Genomic DNA, 10,383 nt, shown 5'->3' with positions numbered 1-10,383 from the left:
TTTGCACCAAATCCCATGTAAACTGGCCGAAATAAGGTGGAATAATTGTCAAAACCCCTAAAATTATGGTTTTATAGCATTTTGACCCCCATCTAATTACTAAAAATGGGCAAGTCCACTATTTTTGTTGGTAAATATGTGGGATCTGTAGAAAAAGTAGCTGTGTACGAAATCCCATGTAAATTGGTCACAGTACGGCCAAATAATTGAAGAAATTCCCAAAATTATGTTTTGTAAGCTCTGACCCCTCTAAAACTCAAAATTTGATAAATCCAAGTTTTTTTGGGGGTTTGGCTTATGAAAATTTATATTGGTGCCAATTTTCGTTTCAATTACTTTAAATATGATCACACAGGAGCCCAAAATATACATTTTTGGGTTGTTTGACCTTTTGAGTCCATAAAATTATTAAAAAGACCGAAATCAAACAGCGAAAAACGTGTTTGAGTAAAGCCCTAACAAGTTAATCCACTGAGAAATGAAAGAATGGCGAGCGATTGAAAAGTGTTTGGAAGGAGAAGAAAGAAAGAAATAATAAAAAACAGTAGTCTCTCTTCGGAGACAAAATAATTAAGGTGATGAAAGGTCATACTAGAATCGGTCAAATGCTTAAAACATTTAATGTAACGTGTGGAAGTATTCAGTAAATGCCTTCTTGTTCAAACGTTTTGTGACGTGTAGAAGTATTCAGTAAATACCTTCTTGTCACAAAACGTTTGAACAAATTCCTTAAGATTGTTGTGAAAAGGGTACCAGTATACTTCTGTCTGCTGAACAGAAATAGGTAAAGTAATTGAATTTTCATTGGGTGGAAATAATAAAAATATTATACGAAACTATAATGCCGTTAATTAAACACAAGTTTTGATGATACTATAATATTCCTATAATTATTAATTTTTTTTTGCATTTTGAGTGCCAAATTTGTTGGATATGTATGTATAGTAAATGTTCACGTTATAGGACATAGTAATTTTTATTATTACTCAGTGTTTTCGAGTAGTATTTAAAAAGTGTTGTTCTTGATTTTATTTAACGCAGAATGGAGTTTATTACGAGACATTTCTATAATGTAACTTGTAGGACATCGATAGCTCCCGAAGAAGCTGTAATAGCGAAATATTGAGCTAATAAAAATACACTCTCGAGATATAGGTCGTGATTTTATTTATATTTAAGAAGTCATTCAGAAGTGTTCAACAAGTACCAATTAATCACATCGAGACTCGACGTTATTTTCTAATATAGTTTATTGAATATTTACAAAGCTCCGTGAAGAAACTAAAGCGACATATTTACAATAATAGAACAATATTTAAAAATAGAATCAGTAATTTAATTCTTTAAATGAAGGCTGCTCTCGTGTCTATATAGCTATCGTCTGTTTTTTGTTAAGCACAAAACTACACAATGGGCTATTTGTGGTCTGCAAACCCGATTTTTAGCGTTATAAGCTCAATGATCATTGAGTCACTGTGGGACAGGCTATTACATATAATATAATACTAACAATACATATAAAACTAATTAGGATTTTTTTAGCACTAGTAGACATCATATAGTACTAAACAATACATAAAGTTCCAGTGAAAATCGTATAATACTAACAATATATGAAGTGCTAACTAGATTTATGTAGCACTAGCACTAAATGATAAATACAATGCTATTAAATATCGTATAGTACTAACTATAAAAAATACTAACTAGAATGTGTATAGCACTAGTAAACACCATATAGTATTAAACCATGCACACACTACTGTTGTATGATACTAACAATATACACAGTACTAACTGGAATTTTATACAGTTTTAGTAGGTATCATACAGTACTAACAATACATACAGTGCTAGTTGAATGGTTTTTAAAACGCTCACGTTTTATTTCCGGCTACTCTGTTAACAACTAAAACATGCTGGTTAAAGTAAGCTACCCTGTTAACAACTAAAACATGCTGGTTAAAGTAAGATACTCTGTTAACAACTAAAACATGCTGGTTAAATTAAGATACTCTGTTAACAACTAAAACATGCTGGTTAAATTAAGATACTCTGTTAACAACTAAAACATGCTGGTTAAATTAAGATACTCTGTTAACAACTAAAACATGCTGGTTAAATTAAGCTACTCTGTTAACAACTAAAACATGCTGGTTAAATTAAGCTACTTACCTGCTTCCTCTTTCCGAACAATTTTTATTTTACCTAGTGTGATAAGTGTTTCTAGCAGCAGAGTCCGATCCATGATAAAAATAACTTTTGTTTCCAAGTTAAACATTACAATATATGTTTGTTTGAAATTAAACGAAAGCTACACAATGGGCTATCTGTGCTCAGCCCACCACAGGTATCAAAACCCAGTTTCTAGCGTTGTAAGTCCGCATACATACCGTTGTGCCACTAGGGGGCACATTATACGATTGTTTGTTTGTTTGAAGTTAAGCACAAAGCTACACAATGGGCTATATATGCTCTGCCCAACACGGGTATCGAAACCCGTTTTCTAGCGGCGTTGTAAGTCCACATACATACCGCTGTGCCACTGGAGGGCCACAATATAAGATAGACGATGGCATGCTGCTTCTTTAGACACTAACTTAAGTAAGGTCTTTTATTTTGATGTGATGAAGCAAAAACTAAATATTCCTTTTAGAATTTCTGTAGGTCTTACGTTTGGTAATTGTTTTTGTACTGGAACAAATATCAATATAATTAAATTCATCAGCGAAATAAATGTTATTATATTTAAATCTATATGAGATATCTTAATCTTAAAAATAATTAGAACTTTTATGAAAATGGTTGCATTAAAATAAAGAAATTACTCATAACGCTCATATTGGCATCATGCCACACACTTAATAAACGATTAAGTTATTAGAGAATTCAGACAGATATTAACGGTTAATTTTGAACTTCTAATTCAAGTAAGATATAAACATTAGTTTTTATGTAATGTAGTGAATATTGGGGTACAAATCTCAATATAGAAGTAAAATACTTAAGCCTCAAAAAAACCTTTATTGAGCCATCTAAATGTGTTGCTGTTAAATGCTTTAACCGAAAGAAGACGTGAGCCGAAACGTTGGTAAAATAAACATATTTTTTAGAACTTAAGTTATCTTACTTATAGAATAATAATGATAACGTTTTCTCATTCTTTATTTTTGTTTCCTGCTACTGTTAAAACATGATTAGAACAATTATCTGTTTCGATTTCACTGTCCCTTTCTGTGGGAAAAAGGAAGATTTAAGTATGTTTAAATAGACAGATAAACAGGCAAAATATTGCTTATGGAGATAAACAAACATATAAAAATGGAAAAACACACTTAAGGCAATAATTTAGCCAAAGAAATCTCGAAAAGGACAAAACACTTTGTAATGAATAACAACTGCATGATTGAAACGTCCTTTTGAAATCATCATTAACTAATTCGGACACTTCAAAAATATACTCTCCAATGTTTTAATATTTGATTACAAACATTTAAAGACAAAATAATGTACAATAAAAAAGTTCATGCACTGAAAGGAAATATTTCGCTATTATCATTATTAGGCCTTTGCCATATGCAAAAGGAAACAAAACAATTTTTTTCGTGGGATTGTTAATTTTTTCTTTTCAAGGAGAAAACACTGGGTGTTTAAATTCCCTGTAATAGTTACATGAGAATGAGATTTCTGAATAAGTAAAAATATAAGGTTAAAATTGAAACAAATCACCTTGCTGCTAACAGTGGGGTAGTTCTGAGTATGCAACCAGTTATCATGAACCATGATAGTGGTTCATAGTAGGGATCGCACAGGAATTTGCTCAAAACACTAATAGAACATTCAGGCAAAAACCACCTTAAAAAGCAGACTTCTTTTTGAAAGAACACTAAAAACCTACATTCTTAATAGCTAAAAACACCCAACCATTGATAATAAGCAAAATAAGTGATTTCACGATTGTAGACAAAATCAAAATTTGCCCATTTGTTCATATTAATGTTATTATTAATATTATTGTTTCACAAGCCTACAGCAAAATCGGCAGAATATTTTGCACCAAAACCTAAACAAAAATACTATATAAAGCGCTGCGAATGTCCATGACCTTTTAAAAAGTTGATTATTTTTCGTTGAAAGTTGATTTACATGGTTATAAATACATAATAGATGTGATGTTGTTCTGAGCGGCCGCTTTGTACTCGACGCGTGTTCAACGCGTCTTTACACGAAATCTCAGGCACAAAGCCAACTGGCTCAGTAAATAATTACTTTAAAAGACACGTAGCTATAGTTAAAGCGATGTTTTAGACGTACTGGTTTTATTTGAAAAGATTGTTTTCTACTGGTAAAATGTTATACGTGCTTAGGGAGGGTTGTGTCTTACTCTAGGCATACATTTGCCTATTGCTGTGTTTTAAAAAATACAACATAAAAGATAATTAAAAATTGAGAATCTAAAATCTACAAACAAACAATGCTAGATATCTACTGCTGACGGTTTGCCCAAGCTACAAATCCCTATTATGACTTGACTATAAAATTATTTCAAGCTATGTATTGTAGTGAGGGATCGCATAGGAACTTTGCAAGAAAACTAAGAGAGTAGTTTTAAACTAAATTCGATCTCCTTTATTTTGTCATGCTGCGAAATTTTCTAAGTCCTTCACTTTCTGCCATCAGAAAATCCCATGTTTTCCTAGCGTTCACGTTAGTTGGAAACTACAACTTGTTTAATTTCTAGCGCATTAATTGGAAACCGCCACGTGAAAGGTTCCCGATTTTCCTGTTGCATGTCGTTACTCGAGACACTATTGTTCACCATTATTCGAGTTTGCTGTCTCTACGTGGATTTCCGCGAGTATATTTTAGTAACTTTTAACACTGGACGATTACTACAGTAGATTTTCCTACTCAGACGACAGTGTTGATTCTGTTTTCTGAAATCCAAAATTGATAAGTACTGTAGAGATAGAGTAAAAATAGGGACTTGGAGCTTGAGAAAATAATGTAAACAAATTTCCTGCCTTGTTTGTTTACTTTTTTCTAGAGTCCTTAGTTGTACGCTTGAAAATATAATCTTTGCATTTTGATTCAACTTGTTTCTGCACTTTTTGACAATTCCTGTTCCCCCCTTGTTAAAATTAACAGTTTTTACTAATCTTGTGTAATGCTACACATTACAACTGTCAAGAATCCCAACCAGAAGTAAGGTTTTAAAGGCTATTTAACAAGCACTCAGCTATTTTAACTTATTCTTGCAAAAAAATCAAAGAGGTTATATTTATTTGGCAATTACAAACTTTTCGTTATTAAAATATAAAACACTAAGAAAGCAGTTGTAGTATTACCTTTTGCAGCACTAAAAATATAAATGAATTAGGGGAGACATCAAAATCTAGGTAGGTGGTTCTATACAGGGACTTGAGCTGGAATATATTCGGACGTTCCAAGTTCAGAAACAATTGTGTTTTAGTGATTCTTTCATCTACTGCTTTTGCAATATAATCTGAAACATCTGATCTGTGATGTTGCTCAGAACACCATTCCTCCGAGCCTTCATAATTTCGGTTTGATTTTTTTCTTCGTAATTTTGGTTTTCATCAGCTACAATTGATTATCTTTTACCATCTTGTATAATAGTTTCCAATTCAAATCACTGTTTGTTCCCGAGTTTTTGTGTCTGATTTATTACGAACTCTTGGTGAGAGATCATGACGTCGTCAAGTTCGTCTTTGCTGATCTCAAAGACTTCTTTTCTGTGAGATAATGGAGCTATGGTACTGATAAGAGACCCACAAGGAGGAGCTTGTCTACGATCGTGACGAATAACAGGAGGAATAACGGGAATATCAACAGAAACTGGTGTAAAGCTTCTTTGGGCATGTTGTGATTGTTGAATTAAAGTTAACTGGGAGACTCCTAAAACATTTTTGTTTTCCTTATCATTAGGATAACTTGGATTAAAAACCTGATTACTGACGTATGAAGATCTTTTATCTAAAGTTACTTGGCTTTTGTCTATGTGTAATTCAGCACCAGAATCTATTCCTTTAGTGCGATCACCTTTACAACGTAAAGTGTTTGACGTTATTCCGCTAGTAACAGCTAAAAGATGTGCCGTTGAATTTATCAAACCGTGAGATACTTCTTTAGTGCTTAAATTATTCCCTTTATCACTTTTTTGATCCAGTTCAAATGCTTTACAACAATTTTCATGACGTGGCATTGATGTTTCTACTTGGGTAAAAGTTGTTTGATTCATTGTTGCAGAAACACTAATATTGTCTGTATGGCTTGTTGAACTAACACTACAGTTTTGTTCTAGTGTCACCACATTTTGTGAATCATTTGTGGTTGTAATGTTTTGTAAAAAAGCATTATCTTTAATGTTATTTGAATCAAGCTTGGGGTTATTGTAAATTTTATTTTGATTAGGAATGGTACTCTGACTTCTTGGTTGTTGATTAAGATCTAGGGAGATGGCACGTTTTAGCAGAATGGAAGATTGAGTCAAAGCTCCTTCGACGTTTGTTAAGTCTTCAAGAGAAGAAGATTTAATGCTTACTTTTTCACTATCTTCTGTATTCAAAGAATCATTAAAGATTTCAGAGTTTACAGTTATCAGCGAAGATTCTATTTCTGCATGTTGTGTAAGACTGTTAATATTGTCTGTAGATCTTTTTTGTGTTTGGGAGTAATCGTCTTTCAAATAATTGTTGTGATCTTGATAAGATTTCAGGTATTGCGGGTCGCTTGAATCAGTATATGAATTTTCTGCAATGCATGATCGAATTATATTTCCATTTAAGGTGGTAGAAATTGCCTGTTTGTTTGAAATTAACCCTTGTTTTTTAATGGGAGAATTTCCCGACATACAGTTCTTATGTAAACGTAGTTCAGAAAGGGTATTTTGAACAGATGAACAAGTCAACGTTATTTTTGGTTTTGGTGATGAACAAGACTCTTCTTCACCAGGATCGTCAAGATTTGGCTCCCTATTTGTATGCTTTTTAGAAAGAGATTGGGATATTTGAAAATGTTCTTTGGAAAAAGCAACAACTTCATTCTCCTGTAACAAACTCCTTTTGCTTCTTTGGTACGATCTCGTAGATAATTGTTTTGAGAAATGTTCATTTTTTCTTGTTGCGTTTGCCAACATTTTTTCATTCAGTGAACCTGTTGTTACAGACATTGAACGGCCACTGTTTGTGTTCATCAGTTCATTTTCTTTGCTAGTAAATTGCGAATTTCTTCTGTGTGTCAATAAACCAATTGTATGAGAACGTTTTGGTGCAAGACCGTGAGAGTCCTTTCCAATTCTTGTGAGGTCGTCAATAGACTGACTGCGATACAAGGGGTGGAAAAGTCTTTGTCGATTGAAGCTAGATGACCCTTGACGCCGACCTGCATTAGTTCCAACTATAGGTTGAGCTACTTCTGAAGTTTTCTCTATTTCTAGCTGTACGTCATAAGGGGAAGCATAACTGAGAATGGTCAAAGCGTCCTCGTACACTATGCTGGTAAATGATACTGTCACGTTTACAATTCGGTCACCTGCGCAGGAAACAAAATCACAAACTGTGTCAGTCACACGATTTTAGGAAACGTATATTTGTGACTAGCATAACCAAAACTCCAATATAATGAACGTAAGTAAGATGTATTAATATGATGATGATTATTATTTCTTTATATTTTGTTTTTATTCATACTTGAGATTAAATACACAAAAAACACACTGACTTTAAAATATGAATTAAGCATAAACACAAAAGCCGTGATATTATCTACTGTATGTTGAAATGTAATTGATCTTTTTAAAATAAAATTGCTAGAAAGAAAAAAAGGTTAAATTGGAGCAAATGCCCCCGCGTCCCCGGGGGTACCAGAGCTTAGGGGGCGCTCAGAGGCAAATATTCATTCATTAGTTAGCCAGCCGCGTTTTTTGTTCAACTTGGGCATGATGGTGGGTAAAACAAATTACCCGGCCTAGCTAACTAATGAATGAATATTTGTTGTGAAAGTCTCATCAATGCTATAAGTGTAGCTACCAGTTTGGTCGCCAATTTTTATTTTATTCCTTTAAGCCTAGGCCCGGCATGGCCAGGTGGTTAGGGCACTCGACTCGTAATCTGAGGGTCGCGGGTTCGAATCCCCATCACACCAAACATACTCGCCCTTTCAGCCGTGGGGGCGTTATAATGTGACGGTCAATCCCACTATTCGTTGGTAAAAGAGTAGCCCAAGAGTTGGCGGTGGGTGGTGATGACTAGCTGCCTTCCCTCTAGTCTTACACTGCTAAATTAGGGACGGCTACCCCTCGTGTAGCTTTGCGCGAAATTCAAAAACAAACAAACAAACAATCCTTTAAGCCACATGCTCAATCCTTTTTTTGGACGCATCTTGTTTCACACCTAAGGTGTTTTCGATTAGATATCATGAATTTTTGTCAATACACACCAACAAATCACACCAAATAAGAAAGTGGCACTCGATAGTAACCAGCATTAGATTTAGGATTGCAACCCTATTATTCGGAACAGACCTTTACTTTATATAACCAACCAGATTATTTAAAATATATGGTGGTAGGTTTTCCTATTTAAAACAGTGGAATTTAGATTGACAGTTTCTTGTCATCACCCCCATGTAATCGGTACAACGCTACAGCCGTCTCAAGCATCATTATTTATGCTAATTGCTTAATATTATATTACGTGACGCTAAACGCTCTTTAACTAGAATAACTTCATAAAATTTAGTAAACTTGTGCTCAAAAGTTGGCAATGAATAACGAATAATAACCGTCCACCCGTATGATGCTTTTGAAAACTTGAGCTAGAAACTGCTAATATAGTTTGCTTGGCCTAACCAATACTTAAGTATCTGCACGTCCTTTCAACTTATAGGTTTGCTGCTCTAAATTAGTCCCCTTTAATCCGAATGACAAAAACTAAAAATGTTAGACCGATAGCTCAAGTGATTTTTTTTTTCCATAGGCGTGCGCAAAATATCTCATTAAATCTGAGCGGGTTTTGTTCAATAACTTTGCACATGTGTCTTATACTTACACCCAATGAGACTCCTAATTGTGGGTTGTAAAGATCTATCAATGTACCAGATTTGAAAAAAATCCATAAAAGTTAGGTATGTTTTTCTAACAAATGAAGTTTTTGTACTTTTGGTGCGAAACAAAAAACAAAAACAAAAAAAGAGGAAGAAACTCAATCAAAAGTAGAGATGTTATATCTCAGGTTTTTCTTAATTGATTTTCTTGAAGTTCGGTATGTGAAGTAAGAGTCCAGTAGAGCACATCCACTGAAAATATGTGATAGTTTGGATTAACACAGTCCGAGCTACAGAAAGTGGAAAATCGCTAAATTATCACTCCTGTTAGTGACACACACTGTGTAGAATTTTTAAATTTTCTTATAACTCTAATTCAACTTCATCAATATATTCATTTTTTATTATAATATAAATAAAGTTACAGCCATGAAGGATAAGTAATCATAAAAGAATATACATTTACACTGAGAAATTATTAAACACATACTTACACATTTTTATTTTAAATAACTTAATAGTGGAGGATGACCAATCATCAGATTTCCATCGGTTTAAAATTACTGGAGTAAGCGCTCAAATGTATGAACGTACAGTCCTAATTAACGTAACTCTGAAAATTAATGGGATATCTATACGCTCAACTATGATTATTAAAACGATCTTTCGGATTCAACGTCGAAATCTTCATTAGGTGCTTATTCAGCATTTCAATAAACATGGTTTGACGCTTGCATAATATCAAAATATTTTATGACCGTTCTTGTGCACAGATTTTATAAAATAAGTAAGAACTCCAACGTTTAAAAATGCACAATAATTTATTGTATACAGTTAAGAGGAAAATATACAATCAAAAACCATATACAATTAAAACTCAACATATTTTGGTGGAAAACATTTCACCATCTTTAGGAGACCAGAAGAAACACGGGTTCAAATACTCAAAGAAGTTAAGCTAAAAGATGAATTAAACATAAGAGACAGAATCTTAAAGTTTTAAAGAATTGCTAGACCACCCGTGACCCATTGGATCACCCACTATTCAGAGGTTATAAAGAATTCAAGCTAATTTCAATATTGCACCGAAATAAAGGTTTATTTTGAGATAATTTAATTAAATATTTCAATCCTTTCGTGTTATTCATAATTCAAGAAAAGATGTTTGATTGTTGATCGGGAGTAAAAGGAAAGACCATTTCATTTTTCAAAAAAGTGAAGTCACAGTTTTTAGGTATTGTGATGAATTAGTTCATTATGTTGTAGTCTTTCCTCTTAAACCTTCAACAAATAAGAAACAGTAACACTTTATTTTTC

At 33.3% G+C, this 10,383-nt stretch overlaps 1 protein-coding gene across 3 annotated transcripts in view; it reads right to left on the bottom strand.

Moving 5' to 3' along the window:
• Positions 1–4,050: 4,050 nt before the first annotated feature.
• Positions 4,051–10,383, bottom strand: part of LOC106463176 — a 62,736-nt gene continuing 56,403 nt past the window's right edge. For 2 of the 3 annotated variants that reach the window (XM_022390929.1, XM_022390942.1), the window contains exon 6: positions 4,051–7,554. In XM_022390929.1, the coding sequence (XP_022246637.1) occupies positions 5,654–7,554 (1,901 nt within the window). In that variant the 3' untranslated portion in view covers positions 4,051–5,653. The remainder of the gene's footprint in view (positions 7,555–10,383) is intronic. The other variant, XM_013923176.2, reaches the window with a different exon arrangement.

This window comes from Limulus polyphemus, unplaced genomic scaffold, assembly GCF_000517525.1.
Source record: "Limulus polyphemus unplaced genomic scaffold, Limulus_polyphemus-2.1.2 Scaffold51, whole genome shotgun sequence".
Classification (NCBI taxonomy): Eukaryota; Metazoa; Arthropoda; class Merostomata; order Xiphosura; family Limulidae; genus Limulus; species Limulus polyphemus.
The sequence above is the reverse complement of the archived record's forward strand: the minus strand, read 5'-3'. Positions and strand labels throughout refer to the sequence as shown.